At 53.2% G+C, this 25,447-nt stretch overlaps 1 protein-coding gene across 3 annotated transcripts; it reads right to left on the reverse strand.

The window, feature by feature from the left end:
• Positions 1-916: 916 nt before the first annotated feature.
• Bahd1 (bromo adjacent homology domain containing 1) lies at positions 917-24,477 on the reverse strand. Of its 3 annotated transcripts, none has more exons than XM_057781466.1 (7): positions 24,259-24,477; positions 8,220-9,650; positions 6,040-6,422; positions 5,182-5,341; positions 4,693-4,769; positions 3,940-4,031; positions 917-3,081 (listed from the first exon to the last, which is right to left on the reverse strand). In XM_057781466.1, the coding sequence occupies exons 1-7, from the start codon at positions 24,269-24,271 to the stop codon at positions 2,892-2,894; spliced, it is 2,346 nt and encodes a 781-aa protein (XP_057637449.1). In that variant the 5' UTR covers positions 24,272-24,477; the 3' UTR covers positions 917-2,891. The 3 variants fall into 3 exon arrangements, with proteins under 3 accessions (XP_057637449.1, XP_057637448.1, XP_057637450.1); XM_057781465.1 differs by having other exon boundaries at positions 3,940-4,040; XM_057781467.1 differs by lacking the exon at positions 24,259-24,477 and adding an exon at positions 22,946-23,292 and having other exon boundaries at positions 3,940-4,040.
• Positions 24,478-25,447: the final 970 nt, after the last annotated feature.

Raw genomic sequence — 25,447 nt, forward strand, 5'->3', positions numbered from 1 at the left:
ATCTTCTTGCCTTAGACTCCTGAGTGCTGAGATTACAGGCATGTTCCACCATGTCTGTCTATGCTGATCTCCCTCTAAAACAATTTCTAGTCATGACAGAGCACAACACTAGATGGGTGGAGGAAGCGTTGACCTTAGGACAGGTTACATCCAGAGGGATATGGAAGGAGTAGCCAGTAACAGCAATGAGGCTTGCTTATTCTGAATGCTAAAAGTGTGAGCCTCCAAACCCAGGCTCAGAGAACACAGGTACTAAGGCACAGAACTGGGAGGTTCAGAGGTTCTCAAGTCCTGGGAGTTGGCTCAGCGGGACGAGGTACCTTTCCAGGTCACTTCTGACTCTGCACCAACCACACTGCTGTCGGCTTCCAGTCAATGTATATATGGACTGGTGGTGGGATTACTTGGTACCACATTTGTCCACAAAACGACAACTCTTGTGGGCAGCACACTGATGGCCGCCCCTATCGTGAACCTCTGTAGAGAGCATTAGGGATGAAAGCTCTGCCTCTCCCCATCATTTCCACCAACATGGATTTGGATCAGGCTAGCAAGGGTCCACAGCCACTCCATCAGTCAGAAACTCTGTTCTATCCCACAAAAGAAATGCCAGCTGCAGGACACCGAGGCCGGTACTGTTACCCTCAAGCGTCCAGATGCGCTTCACTCCCACTTAGGTCAGTGTTGGCAACCCAAGAATTTCACAAACCCAGAAGCCATGGCTGCCTCAAGGCTAACTTCAAGCTCCCATTTCCTCTTTCCATTCTCCTTTTCTTCTAGCTTTGCAACCTCACCGGCCTTAGTGAGCCCTTGTGTTTCCAGGAGTAATTAATCAGGACCCAAAACAACGGTAAGCCCCTTCATATTTACATGCCCCCCCCAAATAAGACACACAGGAAATGATTCTTTTCTAAATCAATACAATTTCTCAAATTTATTTATTTTTCTTAAAGAAGTACTTCTAATCTCTGTCAGAAGGGAGGTTAGGAAAGGTACCCCCTCCCTTGTAAACACTGAAATACAGATCTGGGAAACCAGGATCGACACACACAAAAAGTGCATTTTACAAAATATCAACTAAAATATATTTTACATGGATTATACTTCCATTGAAATTCTACCAGCTGCAATTTCATGTTCGAAAAAATATTTCCACATCTAAGAGATTCCAAAAGCATTTAACATCTGGCAGCAGCCCCTGCCTCCTAGGACTCTCCTCTCCTTTCCTGGGGGTGAGGCTGGGTCCCTGGGCAGCACCCTAGAAAAAGCAGGTTCCAATGGGCCCACTACCACTGTGCTGACCTCTTACACCCTGCTCTTCCAGATACATGCCTTCCTCCCAAGAGCTTATTCAATACAAAGTCTTCCTTTTGGGTTTGGGACACAGCTTCCAAAACAAAAATTAACCTCTGAAGCCTTCAGGTCCTCACCCAGCCCAATTACCCATCAGGAACAATTTATCTTCTAAGAATCAGGACCTGGACCTGAAGTTGTCAGGACTTTGCCCTTCAGGGTTCACTTCTACCCCCCACTGTAGCCTGTGCCAGACTGTACTCACCCAGTGCCATCTCAGACTCCTGGACCCGTGTCACCCCTCTCTAGGGGAGGACCCAGTGCCACCTTCCACAGCATATACCCCTGGAGCATGCCCTTGTAGAACTGCTAGGCTGGCAGGTTTCCAGTGTTGGGCCCAAACCCAACCGCACTGCACCCTCCTCAATCCCCATGCTCCTCTTTGGTACAAACAAGGTACAAATAACCAGGCCTCCAAAAGCCTAGACCCATGCCAGGACAACAGGGGACCCAGCCTCCTGATCAATCTCTAGTAGGGAGCATGAGGTGAGAACAAATCTCTGGACAACGGAAGAAACTGAAAATGCAGGTCCTAGCTCCTAGAGTAAGTGGCTGCAGCTCTGGTCTGTGGACTGATACAGTGTTGATTCTCACTGGGATGTAAATTAGTGCAATCTACAAAAGACTAGCGTAAGGGGTGGCAGGGCAGGGGGAGCCACAGCACTCCTTTGGTTTGATTTCAGGTGGGTGTGGCTTGAAGAGTCTTGTGTGAAGTTCTGCAAGAGGTTTCCCAGAACCTCCAAGTATAAGGCAAGAGGAAAAATCTTCAGCAAATCAGGTAGCAATTTTCCTTGTCCCCTGCCCCCCACCCTCTCTCCCAGCACTCATCAGCTCTTCCAGACATGACAAGCTCCATGCTGACCAGTATTCTGGGAAGCCAGACCTGCTGGGTGGCCCTTAATGGAAAGCTGACAGGAGGCGGACACCCATGGGTGGACTGGGTCAACTTATGCCAGCACCAGTAGCTACTGCAGGGGTAAAGGAAGAAAGCCGAGGAAAAGCCTTGAGTCCAGGAAGAGGAAGTCAAAGCTTGGCTCTCTTGACTCACTGGAACAAGTCAGAGCTGTGCTAGAATCTGCAGAGCCTGATCCCAGGCTGACGGGAAGCAGCGGGTCACAGTGGGTGAGGTAAAGCTGGCTCCTGCTACCCTTGGAAGGCCTAGGAGGCTAGAAAAGGGGCTGCTGGGCCTGTTTCTGGAAGGACTTTAACCCTTCTACTTGCCCCTGCCCTACCTTGACCCATGTCCCTCAGGTCTGGCCCAACCTCAGGGAAGACTGAATCTTCAGGAGTATCCACGCTGGGGTGCCCAAATAGGTACCCCAGGCCAAGCTGAGGGCTCAGATAACTTTCTTGTGTCCTGGCCTACCTTTCTCCCATGTGGCCCAGAATCCATAGGGCCCCTGCCCTCCCCCCACCCCCAAGAGAACCACAGGCCAGCATCCCATGGCCCTTAACCAAGTGCTGTGCTTCAAAGCAGTGCCCCTACCCCAGGCCCCACTCTCCCGAAGGCAGCCCCAGTGTGAGCACGAAGACAGGAACTACTGGGGGTTCTTGAGGATGCGGCCATGACGGAAGTCATAGACATGGCGGCAAAGGAACACCAGCTCAGGATCCGTGTCCTCTGGCACTGTGCGGTGTGGTGGGGTGGAGTAGTCTGAAGATGGGGGCACCAGTGCTGTCTTTCGGCTGGGGAGGCCCTCGCCCCGGCGTTTGGCCATGGCACAGAACCTGCAACCACACACAACCACACACCATTACTGCCTTCAGCACAGCCACTTTTCTAAGAAAACCAATCTCTTCCCCACACTACCCATTGAGTGGGGACTGAGAGGTGACATTGCCCTATTTTGATCCCCAAGGCTGGGTGCACTCTGACAGCTTCCAGTTGACTTCAGCTCCTGGACACACACACCGTTCAGGGCTTCTTTCCCAAAAACCTCAGTTTTCCTAGATCTCTCTCAGAACACTAGTGGGCCACAACACCATCAGGAGAACCTGTGCTCTCTAAATTACTCTACCTCAGGAGGGAACAGTTCTGATAATTAAAAAATAAAATTCCAGCCAAGTGTGGTTTTTAATCTCAGCGCTTAGGAGGCAAAAGCAGGCAGATCTCTTGGAGTTTGAGGCCAGTCTGGTCTACATACTAAGTTCCAGGAGAGCACAGAGCTACACAGACTCTGTCTCAAACAAATCTAAACAAAAGGTGTTAGATGATTCTTAGTGGATAGTTATTTTGTGTTTCCTGAGTTTTCCCCTTATAATAAATAAATAAAATTGTTTTATTCTTAGCTAGCATGGTTATTTCTACACAATGGTCTTAGGCAACCCCTGTAAAAGGGTTGCTTGACCCCCAAAGGGGTCATAACCTACAAGGTGAGAAACTTTATTAGAGATAGGTTTTAGGGAAGAACATTTTAAACCATTAAGATTGGGCCTAGAGCATAAAGTGATTTCCTTGGAACTCCATAAAGTTACCCTAAATCACGCTCATTGAGTCCAAGGGGATAGGCCAGCTACGTGGGCAGAGATTACCTATGGGGGGTGGGGAGCAGAGTACCAGCTACGGGAGCAGAGAGTACCACCTACCTGCAGTACTCAGCAAAGGTTAGCACATAGCACTTCTCTTCGATGCAGGCCACACTGTTCTGGTCCTGATGTCTCGATGCAAAAACTTCATTCTGCAAAGGCTCAAGGGGAAAGAGGAGCAGGTTTATTATGGGAGCGAGAAAGGCAGCTCACTCCAGGAACAAGGCAGGCACGGCTCCTCTGCAGGGAGTGCTGACCTGAGCCAATGCCAGCAGCAACAGAGTCAGTTTCATCTAAGTCTTGACCCTGTCTGCCCACATAGCCTAAGAGGAAAAGAAATTGGTCCCTTTCTCCCCCATGAGATGAAAAGTCCCACACCAAAGGGGGTGGCACATGTCTTTAATCCTAGCAGATGCATCTCTGTGAGTTCAAGGCTGCCTGGTCTACCCATAGTAAATTCCAAGCTAGAGCTGTACGGTGAGACCCTGTCTCAAAAAGGAAATAACAGGTGAGCTCGACCACTCTCAGCCTATAGGCGCTCAGCTCAGAGGTGCTGAGCACTGCAGGTAATAAAGGGGTGAGGTGCACAGTGCCACCTTGTCATCCCGAGTTAGCACAGAACTGCTCACTTCCATTTTCAAAGCCACGGTGCTCAAGGGTCATTATTCCCATTTAGAACATAAGCTGGGACGGTGTTTGGGAGATGCTAACCCCCAGAGGGCTTGAAGGAGGACTTGGCTGTTTCCTAGCTGTCCCTTTCATATGCCATGTCTTAATGCCACCCTGCTGCACTCCCCTTGCTAGGCAGCTCACCTCATGCATGCTGGGGCTGCGGCCTCCCTGTAAGTGCTCAGGCCTGTAATACCACAGGAGGCTCATCATCAGTTCTCCTAGGAGACAACAGAGAGGTCATGGCAGGTGCTAGTACCCTGCTTATTTACGATAGGCTGGCCACCTGCCCGAGAGGTTTGTCCAATCCCAGATGCTGGCCCCGTCCTGCAGGCTCTGGCTGCCTGTGTCCCCTGACCAAGGCCAAGCACTCAGCAGCCTGGAATGCTGTTAGACATAGAGAGATAGGCAAGAAGGCACTGATGGCTAAGGCCTGGGACAAGTGCTTGGGCTCTGGTGGCTAACGAAATGAGTGCATGGATTCAACTCAAGTCACAAGATGCTATACCTCTGCAGCAGCCAGACCCCAGCTGAAGGGCGGGCAGACTCTGCCAAGAATGGTGGTCTTGTGCCAGGCCAAACTCTAGGCAGGGGCCAAATGAAGGGCTGTCTCTTGGGTTCGGGGACAGGTACCTGACTCAGGGTTCTCCCAGAGGGCGGAGATCTTGGCCACATAAGGTGTAGACGTCTTTCTTGGGCCTGACTTGAGGAGGACAGTGTCGCGAACTCGGATTGTCTCTCCATGTCGCTCAACTGCCTGGTAGCTCTTTCGGATGGCAGGTTCTGGCTCATCCTGGGCAATGAACCAATGACACAAATAAGTCTGCGAGCCACACTCCAGAGTGAGGACAGAGGGAAGAGGGATTAGTATCTCCTCTAGTTCACTAAGGCAGTCCACCCCCTAAGATCCTGAAGACTGGGACAGGATCGGGGTGGGGAACTCCTAAGCTTGGAAATGGTGATATCAATGAGGCTGGTTCTCTAAGCATTTGGGCACTAATGGGGTGGTCTGAGTTTGAACCCTTAAATCACCATTCTAAGTGGCAGAGCCTTGGGAGAGTTTCCTTATATATCAAAGGGACCATGGAGCACACACTACACATGTACGGCGGTGGTCAGATTAAAGAGGATAAAGCACGCAAAGCACTTAGCTTAAGTTCTAACATGGAATTCAGACGTGCTCAAACATTCTAGCTGACACTGTTTTCCCTCTCCTGGTGTTACTCCATCACCCCAACCCCCCAATACAGTGTGGGATGGAAGGAGGAGTGAACAGGGCCGAGAAGCTGAAGACTCGGATCACCAAGACTAAGTGACAAACAGAAACCACCAGGGCGCATGGTAAGAACTGGGGGAAAGAACCAGAAGTAACACTGTTTTCTGAGGTGAACTGCAGCTCCTTGTTGCCCTTAGAGTAGCCAGCCCCATCTCATTAGTGTCCTGTGTCCTACGCCCCCACCCTCTTCCCATCAGCTAAGTGCTAACACTCACCAGGACATACACTGCCTTCTCACAGGCGGCACCGACAGGCACCCAGCCATTAGTGCGGCGGCGACGGCGGCGGCGAGGACGTGGGCGCTGAGCACGCGGCTGCTTGGGGTGGCTGGGTCTGCGGGCAGCCTTGCTCCTCACAGTGTACCTACAGCTAGAGCCTGTGCGCAGGCCAGACTTGGAACCACTTGGAGGCTTGGCGCTCTGAGGGCATGCCCGGGCTACCGTCTGGGGCTCCGAGGTGGGTGTCTGAAGATGGGGGATGGGCTCTGCTGCAGGTGGCACACTGGGCACAGGGCATCCCAGGAGGGGGTGAGCAGGTGAGGCTGGGTGGCCAGCTTCTGGGAGAGGAAATTCCAGCTGGCCGAGGGACCTGCAGCCTTCTAAAAAAAGGAGAGTGGGTCAAGGTAGGTAGAACAAACTCCAACCCCTCTAGCCATCTGTTTTCAGGTCCCAGGCCTGGCTTAGTTCCAAGGTGCAACTCTAAGGCCAGTTGAGATGGGAGGTGGGACTCGGGCCTTTCTTCACCTTGGAAACTGGCCAGCAGACACTTGTGTGTCCCATTCTAACTGGAAGAAGGAATGACAGCAAAAATATCTTCGTTAGCTCTGACCTAAGATTCTCCAGGGTTTTCACAGTTCTGGAGTCAGACAGACTGGGATATGAGCCCCACACCTACCACTTACCAGCCACGTGACCTCAGGCAAGTCACTCTGGTCCCTCTGCAATGTTAAGTAGTGCTTACAAGCATGACACAGAATTCTGACTGCTTCCCTTATTTACATACTAACTCATTTCACCCTTACAACACCAGGTAGGAACCATTACTGCTGCTTTACACTGGAGGAAACAGACACAGCAGTTACTGGCTTAGCCGATGTCGTGAGGAAAGGGAGCAGGGGAGAACATTTCAATCCAGGCACTTTGGCGGAGCCTGCCTAATTACATGCCTTGTGACTGTGTGTCAAGGACTGAGAATGGCGCTTGGCACACAGTGCTTATGGGTGGTCTTGCTCATTAGGGTAAAAGGTAAGGGTCTATGAGGAAAGGCCAGGAAACAATCTGCTCTTGTTTCTCAGGACTCCAACCCATGTTAGAACCTGATAGAACCAGTCTGGCCAGAGCCAAGTGGTCTATAAAGCTGTTTTATAGACCCCTACATTAAGGGGTGTGGGGGGAGGAGGGAAGAGCAGGGGATGGCCCAGCCCTCACCTCTCTTGCACAGGGCAGACCTGCTGGTCAGGATGGCTTTAGTCACCTCATTTCTACCCAGAAGCTGGAGGGAGCAGCCTGGAGAGAAGGTGAGGACAACCTTTCCTGTCTAGCTGAGCACGAGCCATCCCTGGGTCTTACAGATAACAAAGCCGAGGGTGCCCACTAGTCTCTTCTTGAGTATGCCCACCCACCCTGCCTACACCCAACTATCCACACAATGCCACATCTGTGTATCTATTGTCTTTTCAAAGCCTGTACAGCCAGGGCAAAACTGTCCCACCACCCCTGGTGTTGCTTCGCATAAATGCTAAACTCAGCTGGCATGTAGGTGGATCCTGGACATGAGGAATGTTAGTTTTCCAAGGGATGAGGGAGAGTCCCGGATAGAAGGGACATGGGAATGACTTGGCAAAAACCCTAGTTTCTTTCTTTCTTTCTTCCCCACGTTTGGGGATTGAACCTAGGGCCTCACGTATGCTAAACATTCCTATCATCACTGAACTCCAGACCTTTCTCTTTTTTTGTTTGAGAAGTGTCTCTTTCTGTAACTCTGCCTGGTCTTGAACTCATGATCCCAGACTCAGCCTTCTGTGTAGCTGAGCTTACAGCCGTGCACCACAGGGCCTACCTAAGACCCTAATTTCTGTATCTAAGAGTTTAAGAACGGGAATCCCAGTTTTGGAAGAGGGACTTTGTCCACTATGTACATTAACTTTCAAGCTGGGAAATCTCACTGACAGTCTGGGCAAAGTAGGCCATAAGAGCTAAATGGAGCTCTTTCCTGGATTGTTTGTAGGCCTAGGACATTGCCTAAATAAGCAGAGACCTCCCTTCTTAAAGGTCCCTGCCTCCCAGGTAGCAGCCAGACTCAGTAGAGTCCCTGTCCAGAGCTGTATCTCAGCCTCCTAGGATGTCATGCCTTAAAAACTCCCTAGCATACCATGTGTGTCCCTGACAGAGCTTACCTGCTGTAAAAGGCATTTTGTAGGGGCAGCCGCCACAGGTAGTGCCAATGTGGGCGAGAGGCAGGGGCAGCACCCCACAAACGCTATAGCCATTCACTCCAGTGTCCTCACTGGAGCAGTAGCGAGATGAGCTCCAAGGAGGGTGTTGGAAAGGGATGCCAGAGGGCACTGAGCTCGGGGACGTGAGAAGCCCCTCATTGGGGGCTGCCACCGGAGTCAGCTTGCCTTCTGGGAGCATGGGGCAAGGGGAGTAGCTCCCACACTGCAGCCCGTCTTGGCCACAGTACAGGTAGAAGCTGCCCAGGGCAGTGAGCTCAGGCCCTCCACACAGACCACTGTAGTCTGCTGGATTGCCAGGCATCGGCAGCGGAGACAGCTGAGGCGCAGGGAAGGAGGGCTGGTGCAGTTCCTGCTTGGGGGCGGGTGACTCTTCACCTGGACGGCCTGGCTCTGGCTTCAGGGCTGCTTGCCCACCCATCAGCAGAGGCAGGTGGGGGCGCAAGGGGTCCTCCAGAGCCTTGCCTGGGGCCTGGCGAGATGGCTGGATAGGTGGCCCACAAGGAATAGCAGATGGACAAGGTTCATCAGGCTGTTCTTGCCAGCTGGGGGGCCCTGAAGTCTCCCCAGAGCCAGTCCCCTGCCGAGCCTTGGGACAGTTCTTGTTATTGACCTTGGCCCACTTTGGCCGCAGAATCTTGGGTGCCAGGGGCTCAGCGGAGCGCCCATCTGCTTCAGCCTGGGCACGAGAGGGTCGAAGAGGTAGCTCCCGCTCCTGGCTGAGTTTCAAGAAGGCAGCTGCGTTTAGGCTAGCCAGTCTCTTGGGAGCTGGGTCTCCATCTCGTCGGGCACCTTCATCTGGGGCTGGCTCTGGGGACTGGTCTCGACTTCCTTTTCCAAGGTCTCCCAGTCGAGGTCGCTTTTTAGAGAAAGACCAGGTCCCTGTGGCCCGGTCCCGGCTACGGTGAGGGTCCCCGCCTCGGTTTCGGCGGGCACCTGCCAGGCTGCTTGTGTCTTCCCGCTCCAGCAGCAGATTATTGAGGGCCTCTGCGTTGAGAGAGGCCAGGCGCCGCTTGCGGGGCTGCACAAGGCCAATGTCCTCACTAGATGGGGCTGGACTAGGGGGCTTGGGCAGGTCAGGGGGCAGCTCATCAGCCTCATCTGCACTTCGTGGACCAGCCACGTTTTCCAGGCGAGTCAGCAGCACTTTGCAGGCCTTGGGCTTTCCTGGAACCAGTGAACGCTTACGCAATGGGTAGTTCTTGCGGCGCCCTGGGAGATGCCCAGGGCTCTCAGGCATGCCTGGCTCCACATCTTCAGTCCCCTGTTCCATATTGCTGTCTTCCATCTGCAGGGGCTCCCCTCGGCCAGTGGGGCCAGAACTAAGCATAGGAAGGGACTTCCTCCGAGTGTGTGTCATGGGGTCCCTCCAATCTGCGGGAAAGAAGGCAGGCGATGAGGAGACCTGGTCACTGCCTCCCTCCTGCTGTGTCCAGCTTGGAACTTCCCAGGACCCGCCTTCCAGGTGCCAGCAGACCACCAGTAGCTGTCCACTGGCTCCCCCTCGCCCCTAGCACCTAGTCCCCATGAATTAAGCCCCAGAAAGCCTGAGAAATGTCACAGACACCAATACCAAGGCACAGGAGGAACAGAAGGCAACAATCAGACCTCTTCTTCTGCTTCCATTGGACACCCAAGAGGAGGCTGTAAAAACACAGCCAGAACGGGGCTGAGGCAGTGTGAGGCTTTAGAGACACAACCAAAGTACTACCAACTCCTCAACTCTGGGCTTCTGAGACTAGCCAGAGGATAAAGAGGGGCAGAGAGAGGTTTGAGTCAAAGAACCTGCCTGCTAGGCAGGGGAAGAAGGTCCCTCCATCCAGCAAGAGAGCCATAACTGCATATTTCTGGAAAAGCCCTAAGAAAGGTGAGGCCTGAGCCTGCCCAAGGAGGTAGCCCCCACCTAATCTGGTCAGCGTGCCAGGGTTGGAAACGGATATTTAGCTAGGATTAAAGCTAGCACAGGAGAAAAACCAGTGGTCCTTGTAAGCCTTGCCCTGTACCTCAGTTTTCCTTGATAGGCAAGATAGTGGGCAGGAGAGGGGAGGAGAGTCTCAGGAAGCCCGAGGATGCCCATGACCAGGCATGATTGCTAACTGTGGCTTTGCAGATGTTCCCTACTATATACACTCAGGGGCAGTCTGATCTCAGGTTCTAAGTGACAAAGGCCAGAGCTGGCTGAGCTGTGCACTGCACACTTGTACCATAAAGGCAAGGCAGATCTGCAAGGGTGAGGGAGGGTGGCCAGACTACTTCCCATCTACTCTCCAAAGCACAGGGGCTGCCAAGTGAGGTGCCAGACAGTCCACGCTTCTCCTCACCAGGCACCTCAGGGACCTCCCCATCCAGCAGGCTAGGCTTTTCAGCATCGTTTCCCCACTATTGTTATTCATGCTGGGAGAAGTAGAGAGGGGCGGGGACTTAACCCCAAAGATCCCAAGCCTGAGGATTTCCAGGCTTTGCCAAGTTCTTCCCCATTAGTTTTGTGGTCTTCAGCCATTAGTGGGGGTCACCAGGTGCCTTCTCTGCACAGACAAGCTGCACTGGCCTGGAAAGAGTGAAAGAAAACTCAGCTGATGGGGCAGTGTAGACAACCCTCATGGAGAAAGGACTGGGAAAACTGCAAGGCGGAAGAAGCAACAGGCCATGTGTGGGAACCTGCCACTGTCCAGAAATCAGGGCCCAGGCACGAAGAGTCACAAGAGGCAAATCCATTCATTCTTAAATGGCAGATCTCATAACAATTTCAGGCGTCTCTTTTCTGCTCTGACTCAGGATCGCTGTCCTGGCGCTCAGCACACTCGTCAGCTCGCCCCTTTTACGCTCAAAAGCATCCCAGGCGCAGACAACCCACAGACTCTTTTCTCAAACAAGGAGGCACCCTGTGCCGGCGGCAGAGTATCTGCACTTGTGGGCAAAGCCAAGGTCCTGCTTCCCATTCCCAAAAAGCTTGGAGATGAAGGATGAGTGATTAGACAATGCGGCCAAACATGGGCTGAAGCCCCTCAACAGGCCCCAAGTCGCCAGAGCAGCTGGGCCTGGGAATGGCCGGGGGGCCAAGGGTGAGGTCACCTGGGCCTGTGGCCTTTGAGGACATGGATACCAAGCACAGAGCAAAGGGGGTGGGCAGGATAGAGCGTAAGCAGAGAACAGCAGCTAGTGGAGAGCTCTGAGGAGGGAGGAGGTTGCCTGCTGGAGGTTGGTCACAGGGATGGTGGGCTGTCCCCGGCTATCTGTCTATACTCGGTACTTCCCTCTTAATACCCACAAGTCCCAGGCAGAGAGGTGGGAAGCAGCAGCAGTGACAACTCTCGGAGCCGGTTCCTAGAGTGTTGTTTCCTGTAAAGATGGTTTCACTTTAACCTCCCATTCAGTACTCCAGTCTCTCAGGGAGCCATTGCCCCTGAGGGCTGGACATCCGGTAAACCTCTACATCACAGGGTGCAAGTCCTGTTTCCAAGCCAAGCACAGGAGCCTCCTGCTAGCCTCCTCTGCATCTGCCAAACCTTCTGTCACTGGCTAAAGACTGCTAGAGCCATCAAAGCACATTGCAAAATAACCTCCAGCTTTCATGTGGGGCCTCAGTGGCGCGGTCTTGAGAGGCTGGGGTCTCTGCTGCCGCCCTCTGCTGTACTTGGAAATGAGAAGAGCTAGCGTGAGTCATGCTTTGAAGACCTGTGAGAACCTCAGCAGCAGCTTTTCCCTGGGGTGGGGTTAGGTGGAGGGGCTTGCAGCCTGCCAGGGCCGTCTGCTCTGCAGGAGGTGGCCCAGCAGGGCTGGCCGGGAGTGCAGCCCTGGTCCCTATTCCGGGAGGACAGCCATTCCTTCAGGCCCTCTCATTTCCATTAGCTCAGCCCAGAACTTTGTACCACTGTCAAGTGGTGAGCACTGCTCCTCTGCCCTCAGGAAGACCTGTCCCTGCACAAACAATCCAGGCCCCCTGAGAGAAGGTTCCTGAGAAGGACTCCCCAGGGCAATCACCTTTTACCTAGCTGGTATCAAGCAAGCTCTCACTGGGGAAAACCAGTCTGACTGTCACCAGCCCTGAACAACTGACCTAAAGGACAGTGGCCGGCCAGAGGGCTTCTGAGCCAAAGACCCCAAAAGTTGAACCCCATAAGTATAAGTCAAGTTGGCAAGCAAGAGATTTCCATTCCAGGCACATCAAAGCCTCAAAACTGAGGGGAATCTGGAGCGTTAGGGTGTGTGAGGCTAGGCTTCAGTGTAACTCAGCTCTGCCTGGGGCTTGCAGAAGCCATGCCCAGAAGCAGAAAAGGCACATACCACCCTGTCAACAGAGGCAGTGCACATGCTAGCTGCTACGTGTCCAGCAGAAGGCTCCAACGAGGGAGGCCAGAGGCTTGGGCTACAGGTCACAGTATGAACCACTCCCATAAATTAAATCTGCCCCGGGTAGGAAGAGATCCTCAAAACTGCCTCCCGCTCCCCTTACTACACAGCGCCCCTCAGTCAATCAGAGTCCTCAGTCTCAGGACTGAGACTATTCCCCTGAAAAAAGAATCTTTGTCAGAAACACCAGCTCTCTTGAATCTTACCAAAGAAAAGCAACAAGCACGCAAAGGCAAAGTCTCCTTTTCATTTACATGTTCAACCGATGGCACTTGGGAAAACAGCAGCTTCTTCTGCGTGGCTTATGGTAAGGCCAGGCAAAGGCACTGCACCTCTCTGTCTCTAGTGAGAAGCAGACAGAACCGAGTCTGAGGAAGGCGGGCTTGGCTCTGGGGCTGGGAAGCAGCTCAGTGGTAGAAAGCTTGTCTACCAAGTACAAGGTCCTGGGTTCTTTCTACATTCAGCTTAACAAAATGCAAAGCCAAAGCTGGCTCTGACCCAAATGAACAACTCACTTAAACTTGAGGTTCCTTGTCTGAAACTGACATACCAAAATAAACCTTACTTACCAGCACTGACAAGGATGGCAAGACACCGCGGGGAAGCATGGTGGAGAGCAGAAGCCACAGAAGAGGCACCTATCATCAGTTCCCTACAGCAGGAGCCCTGGGCCGTCTGGGCGAGAATCCAAACATCCAGTCCGCACTTGAACTCTGCTCTGTTACTATTCTGCCAAGGACATGCAAATGTCCATCCCAAGGAAAGATGGCAACAATGTCCCCTTTCCCCTGTGGAGCCAGGGTGGTATGAATGTGGGGAGATGGGACCAGGATGGCATGTGTTCTGACCACCCCAGTATCTAAGGATCCACAGCAGGCACCCACAGCTCTGCCAATTTAACATCACCTGCTGCAGGTACTCAAGCCGCCTTGCAACTGAGCTTAATTATAGAAATACCTGGGCAGGAAAGAGCACAGTGTACAACCAAAGGGAACTGCTCCCACCCACCTGGGCATAGGCTTGCTTTTGATTCTCCTTAGGTCTGGCATCCATCTGAGGAGTTACACCTGCCATCTAAAGGTACCAATACTGTCTAGAGCCTGTAAGACCTCACCTGCTCCTCATGGGTCATACTGAGGTCTCTGGGAACCCAAGAGACACACAGCAAGTAGCTGCATAGGAGTCATGCCCACCCCACCACCCATCCCACGCAGAAAGGAGCTGGCTGGGGCAGCTCAGCTCAGCCCGATGAATATTTTCTTTTTAAAAATCCATTCTGATACCCTAGTATGAGAGCCTAAAGGGCCAAAGTTTCAGACCTTGGCTTACTTCTAGCTCCAGAGCCAAAGTCAGCCAGCCAGCCAGACCTCTTCCACTAACCGTAAAGGCACATGGATTCGCTGGGAGGGGGAGCTCTAACTTAAGACTACAGACTCCCATGTCTGTTAGAGATCAAAGTTTAGGGTAGTAACAGCAGCAATACTAAGTAAGTGCTTTCTCGGGTGGCAGAAACTGCCAATGCCTCAGTATGGAGGCTAAGCACTGCCTACAGGTAGGGAGTAAATAAAGACAGCGCCTTCCATATCTACAGATCCTAAGCAAGGACAGTGGGAGGGTATTGTGCTTTAGTAGTTCATTAGTAGTACCCGTGTCCTGCTTCACGAAACTGACAACAGGTAACCATGTGCAATACCAACTAGTCTTTAGGCGTTTTCTTTAAACACTTTTTTTTTGGTGCATGTGTACATATGCGTATGAGTGCATGCACCAATAGCACAGGTGGTCAGGACAACTTATGCGGTAGCTGATTTCTCTCATTCTACTGTGAGGGTTCTGAAGATGGCACTCAAGAATGTCAGGCTTGGCAGGAAATGCCTTCACCCACAGAGTCGTACTGTTGGCCCTAGGGGATTTAAAGGCCCTAACACCTTAGCCATTTTACTCTCCCATAGTTCTTCCTGGTGTACAGCTCCTGTGAGAACCAGAACACCCATTGCTCCTTCCCAGGCACACTGCACTGCTTGTGATCTCTGTCCCTACCACCAGTCCCACAGCAGAGCCTCGTCAGGACTGGAAAAGAGCCTGAACTCCAAGCCTTGCTTGGTTTACTTTTCAATGCAAGACTGTTTGTTTTAAGGATTAAGTGAGAACATGTATAGAGTGCCTAGTATACACCAGACAATTAATACAAGCCCATTCTTTTGTTTTTCTTATTTCTAAAATTCTTTTGTGTATCAGTGTTTTGGCTGCCACGTATATGCACCGTTTGTGTGTCTGGTGCCCCCCCAAAGTCAGAACAGAACGTCAGATCCTGAGAACTGAAGTTACAAACAGCTGTAGGTCACCACATGGGTGCTGGGACTCGAACTTGAGTTCTTTGAAAGAGCAATGAGTGCTCTTAACTGCTGAGCACTCTTGTGCCTGATATTCGCAAATCTCCAACACCAGTAAAATATGGGTGTGAGGAAATCTCAAGGCAGGCTCAGTACCCTAGTAGTTTTGGGTCAGCTTGGGTGACACGGGGACCCCAGTGGCTTGTCAGCTACCTCTTGGTCCTGAACATAAGTAGACCACCAGTCATGAGGACAGCTATGCCCCAGACCTTTCCAACAAAGAACCTCCTGATTCAAGTCCCAAGGCCAAGTCTTCCAAACATTCCACTAAGGGAGTCACAAGGCAGGCTCCTACGCTACCTAAACAGGTGGCAAGCCTGGGGGACGTCAGGTAGCCTCCTCCTTCCCCACTACTAAATTCTATCCATTGGTTTACCTGACTGCCAGCTCACTGGCCTGACTCAGTAAGGGTAGAAAATCCCATATTCAAAATCCTTGGATCTGTAAGTATTTTAGATTTCTGGGTTCCCACCCCAGTCCATTTTGGGAAATGTACATCTACTTTACCAGCTATAGATCTAAGATACAGAAGAAAAAAAAAAAAAAGAATATGCTCCCCAACAACGTTTGAGGCAATCCAAGGACTTTAAATGTCTGGATTAGGGAACCCTCTGGCCTTCAACTTTACCCTCACTCCCAAGAGTCCATCGTGCCTATTCAACTTAATCCACACTCATAAATTAATTTTGTATTAACTCTTTCACGAGCATCCCTTTTCCTCTCCATCTCACCTAGCTACCTCAAGGAAAGACTCTACATGCCTCCTCCACCCCGACCATTAGTAGGTAAGCATACACACATTATGACAAAGAACTCTAGAGACAGCCTGGGCTGGGGATGTAGCTAGCAGCTGTCTAGTATGCAGGCAGCAATGGGTTTGATCCCCACCATTGCATAAAACCAGGCAGTGTGATGTACAGCTGTAATCTCAGTGAGGTGCGGGAGGCATCCTTGGCTACACAGTAAATCTGAGGTCTGCATGAGACCCTGTCTCAAAACAAAACAGTAAGCAGTAAATCCAGAAGGGATAGGGAGGTGGAATCAGTACCAAAGAGCCAGATCAGTCCCCAAGGTCTCTAAGTGCGCAGGGGCAGAGAACATGACTCACCAGGGGCTCCTACTGTCCCAGGAATGCTACTCTGTATTCTGGGTACCCAGTACCACCTAGTACATGGCAATCACTGCATCTACCTTCACAACAGTCTAGGGAAGCAGCTGTTACCATTACATCTTCAGGAGACTTAAACAGGCACAAAGAGTTCAATAAAAATGAATGAAGGAAGGAAGGAAGGAAGGAAGGAAGGAAGGAAGGAAGGAAGGAAGGAAGGAAGGAAGGAAGGAAGGCGTGTTCCTATACATAGGGGAGCTCTGCAGGTACAGGCACATACTGCCAAGCTTCATGATCTCAGCTAAATTCTCCAGAATTCACATGGTGGAAGGAAAGACCTGACTGCCGCAAGGTGTCCTCTGACCTACATGTGCATGAGCACGCGCGCACAGATACCCTCCCTCCTAAGAAAACCCTACCTAGCACAGTAAAAAGCAAAGGGGGGGGGCGGTGCCATCCAGGTGTCTCAGAGCCCATACTTCCACAGTTATCATACTTCCTAGGGCCTCACAGGATGGCTGCTGGGTCACAGCCCAACATAATAGTTTCTCTTGAATTTCTCAGCTTAAAGAACTGTTCACAGAGACAGGTTCACACACCTATAAATACTAGCACTCAAGGTGAGGAGGGGGAAGGGGAGTTCTAGGCAGACTGGGCTATATAGGATCCTGTCTCTAAATCATCATCAGTATCGTCGTCATCATCATCTTTAGAAAAGTTGGCTCGAATTTCCAAATAAACTTTTTTTTTTTTGGATGCAGGGCTTCTCTGTGTAACAATCCTGGCTTCCCTGGAACTTAATTTGTAGACCAGGCTGACCTTGAATTTACAGAGATCCACCTGCCTCTGCCTCCTGAGTGCTAGGATTAAAGGTGTGTGCCACCACCATTGCCCGGCCAGAATAAACTCTTGCATACATTTTTGAAACAAAATCATTTTATTACTTAGAAAGTGGGGAATGCTCCAGAGAGAACATATTTTACAGTAAATCCAGGAAAGAACTTTCCCCAAACATCTACTCAAAGTCTACAGGCCCGAGGGAAATCCCCTTCCCCGGCTCAGACTGCAATGGAGGGAAAGTGGCCTATCACAGTGGAGACGGCCACCTTAACTTACAGAGACACCCACCTTAACTTACAGAGACATAGCAATTGCTCCTGCTCCTCTCTTCAGGGCAGATAACCTCTCGTACTTTCAGTTTTCTATAAGAGCATTTCCTCTCTATAGAATTCTTTTCTACAGTCAATGGAAACGCTGTGAGCCCGAGTCAGCGCTGGGAAATGACCACTGACCCTGGCTGCAGAGGTGATGTGGTACTACTCTCTGGCAACAAGTGGCACCTCAATAATAACTACTCTAAGAACACACTTCTAAACTACCTGGCAGCACAGAAACCTGATAAACAAACTGTGTTATCCCCAAGCATTCCCGACAAGTGACTACAACCGCAGAGGGTCCATTCTGCTCTTCTGCAGCAGGAAACTGGAAAAATTGTATTGGCATAGGCAGAAACTAGATACACACACCTGACTCCAGGTCAGGGAAATCAACATATCTGTCCTTCCTAAATCCCAGAGAAGGAGCAGAGGCCAGAGAAAATAATCAGACCCAGGACGTTCTTAGCTAGTACTGCTATCATTAACTATGAAAGGCCACCGTCTTTTCATTCAAGTACTTGGTTATGGTATCTTGGAAGTTACTGATTCATAACACCAGACCGAGAGACAACCCTCATTCCTTCCTGGCAGACCAAGCCCGTGGAGGAGCTCAAGAGCCATCAGCACACTGAATCAGATGAAGAACCACCTGTGCAGGTATTTCCCACTGTGCAAAGACAAATGTAATGACCACTACTCCAGGACACCAAGTCTGAGAAGTGACTGCACTCTGGGCCCTGTTCTCCAAACCCAGCTGCCTCTCATCCCCAGCTTTCACACCAAGATACCTGGGACAGGACACCCACGCCCTCACTGGGACCCCAGGACTTGGCAGCCCTGAGCAGGAATGTTCGGTGCCCACTGCTTCCTCCACTTTTTAGCCGGCTTACAGCTCATTAGTGGCAAAACCAGGATAGGGGCTGTAGAAAGATAAAGAAGCTGAAATTCAAACTAGTACATTTTATTCCAGCTAGGTGCCTCCCATAAAACCAGGTAGGATCTTATCATCCAAGACCTCCTGGGCATGACCTAGGAAGATCTAAGCAGCCTGAGAGGTCAGGAGCTGCATTAAGAATCTTACACCAGGTATCGGGAGCCTCTGCTGCTAATTTTCACAAGCTCTGGACCACACAGGGTATTATTCTTCCGTCTTTTTAGGGCTAACAGACACTGTGCTGGCCCGCAGAGCCAAAGCGCACTCTCCTCACACTCCCCTTGTCCCTCCAAAGTCACGACACAAAGGAAACAAGCCTTGCCAGACAGTGCTAGCAAGTTCCCATAAATACTTGGGCTGGGGTAGTGCTGCTTATGTAAAATGCTTCCCCATTGAGGGATGCTGCTTTATTTACATTCTTCACGACCCATTCATAAAAAGGAGGCCCTTTAATGTCGGACTGTTCATATAATGCTCCATAAACTCGCCAGCTTTGCTGGCAGCTTCAGTTCAACACAGACTACTTTTGAGCTCTGGGGATTTTTTTTTTCCTCCTTAAGGTTTTTTCCTCCTCCTTAATGACTCACCTTGCGACAGGGCACTGAGGCTAGATGTTGCCTGAGCAAGGTCAGGAGGAACAACAGTAGATAAAACAAAAACATTCTAAGTCCTCTTAGATGCTCTGATGGAGAGGTGGGGAGAAATGAAAATAATTACCACATTTTCACTGAACTCCAATTTCTAGTAGATATGCTAGGTTGATTTTCTTTCAGGTCTACTGAAATTTCCTTCTCGGGTGTCAAATGCTACCCAGTTCATACCTCTAAATACTGGAACGCATACGGAGGGCGCCTCCTGTATCCCTAAAGGAGAAGGGCTCTCTTTCTGGATTGTACTTTGCATCATGGATGAATAAATTAAAAGGCTGTTTCCTCTCCTGCGGGTTCTAGACCTGCTGGCTCCCTGCTGGCTCTGACAAGTGCAGAATCTGGTTAAGGTATTCAGGCAATGTTCCTGAGTAGGGAAAGGACCTATGTTCCAGGATGCACACTGCAGACAGAACAAGCAGATGAGGAGCAAGCCCAGGAGAGGCGTTCTGAGGTGGCTTTTCCCTTACAGTAAAGGATAAGAGTAGTAGGATTTTTTTTTTCTTAACTGACGGGGGAGAGGTCCGCATTACCATGGCAACTGTAAGGGGTGGCCTTCCTGATTGGAAGGGAAATGCTGGTCCATTAATCATCAAACTGGGGCACAAAAGAGAGGTTTGGGGGAAAGAGGATGGATGCAAGATATGCTTCTTCACCAGTGAGCGTCAACGCAGCATCAGTCTTCTCCCATGTTCCCAAGGTCCATGCTTGATCACCAACAGAAACCAACTTCTAAGAGCGCTGGAAGGATAGCACTCCATCCTCAAAGGTCCAATACGGGACAGACCGAGCCCCCAAAGCGGAAAAACACTTTCTAGAAAAGGACCCTACGAAGCCCATCCATGGACTAGCCCAGGTTTATTTTTCTCCTCTGTTCTCCGAAGAGTGTTTTCTCCCTTATTTACACCCAGATGAGAAGAGGTAAAAACATATGGATTCATTTAGCATGGACAGCAAGCAAATTGCAAATGAACAGAAAAGCTGGGTAGAAGAGAGGGAAAGGATGGTTTAGTGGGGACAGGAGGAAAACAGGGTTACAGCCCCTTTTCAATTCATGTCTGTGTGGTGTCACATGAACTATCTAGGACCGACTTCACCAGCAGATGGGTCAGAACAGCAGCAACAGAAAACACCCATGAGAGTCTCACAAACATGCCCTATTTATATACCTTTGACAGAAAGGGTCAGAGCCCTCCAAGGACTGAATCCATACAGGGCATTTCTAGAAAAGCCAGGCTGCTCTCTGTTCCAGAATAGACCACACACACACATACACACACACACACACTTTAATTCACTACACCTATCCTTAAGAAACTTCCAGCTCACAAAATATTTGAGAAGACACTGTGCTAGAAAACACATTTTCCTGAACAACACCAAGACAATGGACAAGTGGAAGAGAAGGAAAGGGAAGAGCCAGGAGCAAAGGGCAGAGGAGAGACAAATGTACAGAGTGACTGGTGAACAGCCTTGGGGACACTGTCGAGGGTCAGAATGCAGGGAAGAGAGAGCAACCACAATTTAGTGAGTAAGAAACTGACTCGTGGAAGGGTCCTGTGGGGAGAACGATGTGCACAGATTGGATTAGAAGAGTCAGAGGAAGCAAGAGGAAATGACATGGGAACATGGCAACAGAAAGGAAGGGAGGGAGACATCAAAAGAAGAAACCCAAACCAGCACAGTGGTGCAGAGACAACTCCAGCACTCAAGAGGCAGACAGAAGGGTTGCTGCAAGTTCTTGGCTAGCCTCAGCTAGAGCGCGAGAGCTAGGGTTGGGAAGGACAGAAAGGAGGGACGGACAGAGAGGAACAGAGAGCAGACACATACTAACGGCTCAGCTCCCCTTAACACTGATCTGACAGGCATGAGTCTCCTGCCAGGTAAAATCCCTACCACAGAGGGAAATGTTATTTCGGCAACTCCTTTTAACCTTCCAGCAGCCAAATCAGGTCACCCTTCTGACTGCCACCAAAAGAAGTCACATACAGTGCAACCCCAGCAAAAGCACAGATTCTCCAGCCTTCTCTGGATTTTAGACACACAATTAAATTCTGTCAAACAAACCAGTCTCTTGTGAGAAGTAATACTCCCTTTCCCACAAGCCTCAACTCCACCCTCCCGGGGAGAGCAATGGGTGCCATGAATGAACTCCATAGCCTACTGCCCAGTCCCCTTTGGCAGACAGGTAGCTTTCTCATCAAGGGTTTACAGCCAACCTCAGCCGAATGGGGCTCTTGACGGGTCCCCCTGGTGTGCCACTCCAACCCAGATTTTTCTCAGCAAAAGACCATGTTCTCAGCTGTCATTAGCCCGAGTCTCCTCTCTTCCTGTTCCCAACATGCTCACATGGGGGGGGGGACGCACTGGAGCTGAGTGGGTCTTTAACAACCGGGTAAACAGCACACAGCCTAGAGCTGGTCACTGCTGGGGTTATCAGTACTCTCAGCTTAAGTTAGGGATTCCAAAGTGTTCTACGACAGTGTTGTCCCTGAGAAATGTGGTCCCTCAGAAGCTCTTTACTCCTTTTAGTAGAAGATATGCAGGTGCAGAAACTGGGAAGAAACGTGTCAGGTGGCACAAAAGACAACTGGAAACCTCATTTTTTCTCATCATCACATTTCTCCTTGGATTTATGGACTTCGCTTATCATGTCCCTATGAGGGTACCTTCTTAGCTAAGAAAAACTGCTACAGCAGTAGTGAAGGCATCGACAAGCACAGTGGGTGTGTGTGTAGGGGGGTGGGTCCCTTAGTCCCAATCCAAGTAGTCAGTTGTCGGTGCTCTTAAGACTGCCGACAATGGGCCACTAAGAGACATCCCAGGTGGAGTTAAACCTCTACCGGTAGGCAGACTTGCTGAACGCCTCTCACTGCTAGCAGGCTCTGCTCGCCTCCATGAGTCCACCAAGCCGGTTCGCCACCGGCCAGGGCACTCGGTGCGCACCCCCCCCACCCCTGCCCCTCCGCCTTGGCTAAGTCGACCCCACTCTTCCCGGAGCCGCGAGGCGATCTGCGGCTAGAGCCCAGAGCCAGTGCCGCAGCTCCTCCCGGTGGACGCCCCGGCCCCCGCAGTCCCCAGGGCAGAGTCCGGCCCCGTCGCCCGCCCCTTGGGGTGGGTGCCCCGGACTCGCTCCCCTCCCCGATACCACTACCTGCGTCCGCTCGGGCGCCGCCTTTGTCCGGCCCTTCATCGCCGAGCGGGCCCCTCGGGCCCGACCTGACCCGGCCCCCAGCCCCGGAGGAGAGGCGGCGGGGCTGGAAGGGTACAAGCAGGCCGGGCCTGGAGCACCGGGTCCCGCTGTCACTTGGAGGCGGTCTGACAACTTCGATTGCCCCCGCCCCACCTCGGACTCGGCCGCCGCCCCGCACGGTCCCCACAGGGCCTCCCGCGGCCCACACTCGCTGTTCGAACCGGTCCCCTTCCGTCTTCGGCGCCTCCCTTCCTCCAGCCCGACCCGATCGGGTCCACACTACCCCTCGCCCTGGCGCGGCCCCCATCCCCACCCCCCCTCCGGCAATAGCCTGTCTGCTCCCAACCCGGGAGGGCGCCCCCCCCACCCCGAGAGGGCGATCCCGCGGCGACGCCCCCGGCCGCGGCCCCTTGCCTCGGGGACCGCGATGGGGGAGGGGGCGCGGCGGGGGCCTTGCCGCCCGCGCACTCGGAGGCGAGCTGGTTCCACCGCGGCGAGGAAGCGCCCCTCGTCCTCCCGTCCTCCGTAGCCCGGGACGCCCGCGCCACCGCCGCCCGGCCAAGCTGCCACCCTGCGGCCGCCACCCACCCCGCCCCCGGCCTGTGAGGCGGGCGCCCCCCGGGGGCTGTCACCTCGAGGCGCGCCGCGCTCCCCGATGGCGGGACCGCGGCGCCGGACCCGGGGGAGGGAGGCGGCGCGCGCGGGCGGGCAGGCGGCCGCACCTGCTTCTTGTCGTCCGTCCGTCCCTTCCCGGGGCTGGCGGGGGCGGCGGCGCGCTCGGCGGGGCGCGCTGACGGGCGGCCGGTCCTCTCCCTTTGCTAGTCCGCCTACCTAGCTCGCTCGCCCGCCCGCCCCTTCCCCCTCCTGGATCCCGGCCCCTCGCTCACCGGGACGAGCGACGCGGACGGCGCGGCTTTGGGCGCCCGCAGGCCCCGGCCGGGCTGGAATCCGGCGGCTGGAACCCCCCGGGGGCGCTCAATTCCCGGGCTCCACGCTGCTGCGTCAGCGCCTCCTCCTGGGGGCCGGGGCCGGGCGGGCGGAGCGGGGGCCGCGGTCGGGCGGGGCCGTCGGGGGGGCGGGCGCGTCTGGCCCGGGCGGGCGGACGGCAAGGGCCGGACGGGCGGGGCAGGCGGCCAGACGGGCGGGCAGCGGGGGCCGGGCTCCGGGATCCGCTACGCCGCTCGCGGTTCCCCCACAAACTCCCCGAGAGCGGAGCCTCCGCCGCCCTCCTTCCTGCTTCCTCGTCTCCAGCCAATCAGCGGCGCGCCCCTCGGCAAGCTCCGCCAATCAGCCGCCCCGCCCTGCGCTGGCCCCGCCAGCCAATCCGGCCCTCGGCTCCCCCTCCCGCTTTCCAACCAATCAGAATCGCGGGTCGGTCGTCCCGACGCAGGGGGCAGCACGAGGCGGCCGGGGGAGGCGGTGCGGGGAGTGGTGGGGCCTGGGGGGAGGGGTACGGTGCCAAGGGTGGTGGCGGGGGGATGATTTTCTTTGCCGGCTTCTTGGGTTTTCTCCTAGTCTTCGGAGCCTGTGCCCGTATCCCATGGTGACCTGACCCTGAAGCCCCAGCCCCTTAGCTGCAGACCCCCACCCTGAGAAATCTTAGCTCACCCCCTCCCTGACCGTCACCCTTCTACATCTCTCTTCCCTGGTAACCTCTCTAAGCACCCGCTACAGTAAACTGCGGGCCGAGGGACACCCCACCCTCCTCAGGCTGCTGCCCCCGGGGCAAAGCTTCGGGAAGACCAGCCGAAAAATCAAGCAAGAACAACACCCCCTTTTCTGCTGAAAGGGCCCCAGACTCGCGCGAAAGGGCCCCGACTGCTGAGAAGCCCCTCCCGCCCTTGCCTCATCTTTCCGACTTCCCTGCTTGCCACGTCTCCTTTCCTTCCTAGCAAGGTCGGTCCTGGCTCGGTAACCCCTCACCCGCATCTCTTTTTCCTCTTTCTGCCCTTCACCTCCGCCCCCCACCCCGGCTCCCAATTCGCCCTCTTTGAGAAGCCGAATGTGGAACCCTCATCCATTTCCAGCTGACAGCAGAGCCCGGTCTGTGAGTCCTTGACACCCACACACCCTCTTCCACCACCGCGGGGAACATCAGAGCTCTCCGAGGGAGGGCGAAAGGGGCGGGCAGCCCAACAGGCGCGGCTGGACACCTTCCTTGGCGTCCCCAAGCCAGCGTAGACCCAATGCAGACACTTACCTAGCTTCCCCATAGTCACCTTCTGCTGTGGCTCCGTCTCTCACACCCACAGACGTGCTTTTCCAAGCCTGAGCACGCTCTCGGGGTCAGCTGGGTGGGTGGGCACAGCAGGCTGAGGTCATACGAAGGGGTGGGAGGTCCCTATGAGGTGCGGGAAGGAACTGTGTCCTGGACACCTTGTCGCGCCAGAGCCAGCCCAGGACTTCACTTCAAGGAGCTGTAATGTGCACACAGTAGGTTCTTGAGAAATCCTTGAGAGTCCACCCCTGAACAAAGCCTCATTCCCAATTCAGGCGGGGGAGGGGCGCTTAGGGAGGTAAAGGAGCAGGAGCAGAAAGGGTAGTGTCAAGTCACCCGAGCCTGGGAGCAGCCGGGGAGGGGCTGGGCCCTGGAACGCCTAGGGCAGAGAAGCGCCCAGAGTGCTGCTGAGGAAGCCTGGTTAGTAAGCAGGAAAAACCGAGCCTTAAAGAGTGGCTTAGGGGCTCCTCCTGCTCTATATCCTGTGCCCCACCTCTCCCAGACCATGCTACTGAAGCACTGACCCAGGCAGCTTTGAAGGGAACTGCCAGTCTCTGTGGCTGGGCAGTAGCCTCCCTCGCAAAAAGAAAAAGAAAAAAGAAAAAGGCAGTTCATTTGCTTCCAGAACTACGCGGGAGGACCCCCAGACTACCTACAGGGCATAGTTTACCAAGGCCGTGCTAAACCGTGGTGCACAAACTTCTCAAAGGGCCAAACTCTCTTAGGACCACTACCCTTCCGTCTGCTTCCTATCGTTAGGGAAGGCAACATCTCAAACCTTGAAAGTAGGACCCTGAAGGACTTTTCCCTTCCTTGAGCTTCCCAAGGCAAAGATTCCCAGCAGTCCTTTCCAGTACACACAGGCCAGCCCTACTGTCCATCTCACAAAATTAGCCCCTCTCCTCGGCCAAGTCCATTGTCGTGTCTCACGGTAGACCTCAGTCCTCATCAGATCGGGAGTAGAAGGCACCTAAATGGCCGCTGAAGCTCCCGAAGGTTGGAGAAGGAGAGGGGATAAGGCGGGATAAGGGGACATAGCTGCTTTATCTCTGATAGTGGGGGCACTGGGACTGAGAATCAGGAAAGATAGGTCACAGTGAAGGATACTCAAGTGGCAGGCCACTTTAAGCATGGGAACGGACAGAGCAACATTGCTGGCGTGGGCTTCTCC

This window comes from Chionomys nivalis, chromosome 9, assembly GCF_950005125.1.
Source record: "Chionomys nivalis chromosome 9, mChiNiv1.1, whole genome shotgun sequence".
Lineage (NCBI taxonomy): Eukaryota > Metazoa > Chordata > Mammalia > Rodentia > Cricetidae > Chionomys > Chionomys nivalis.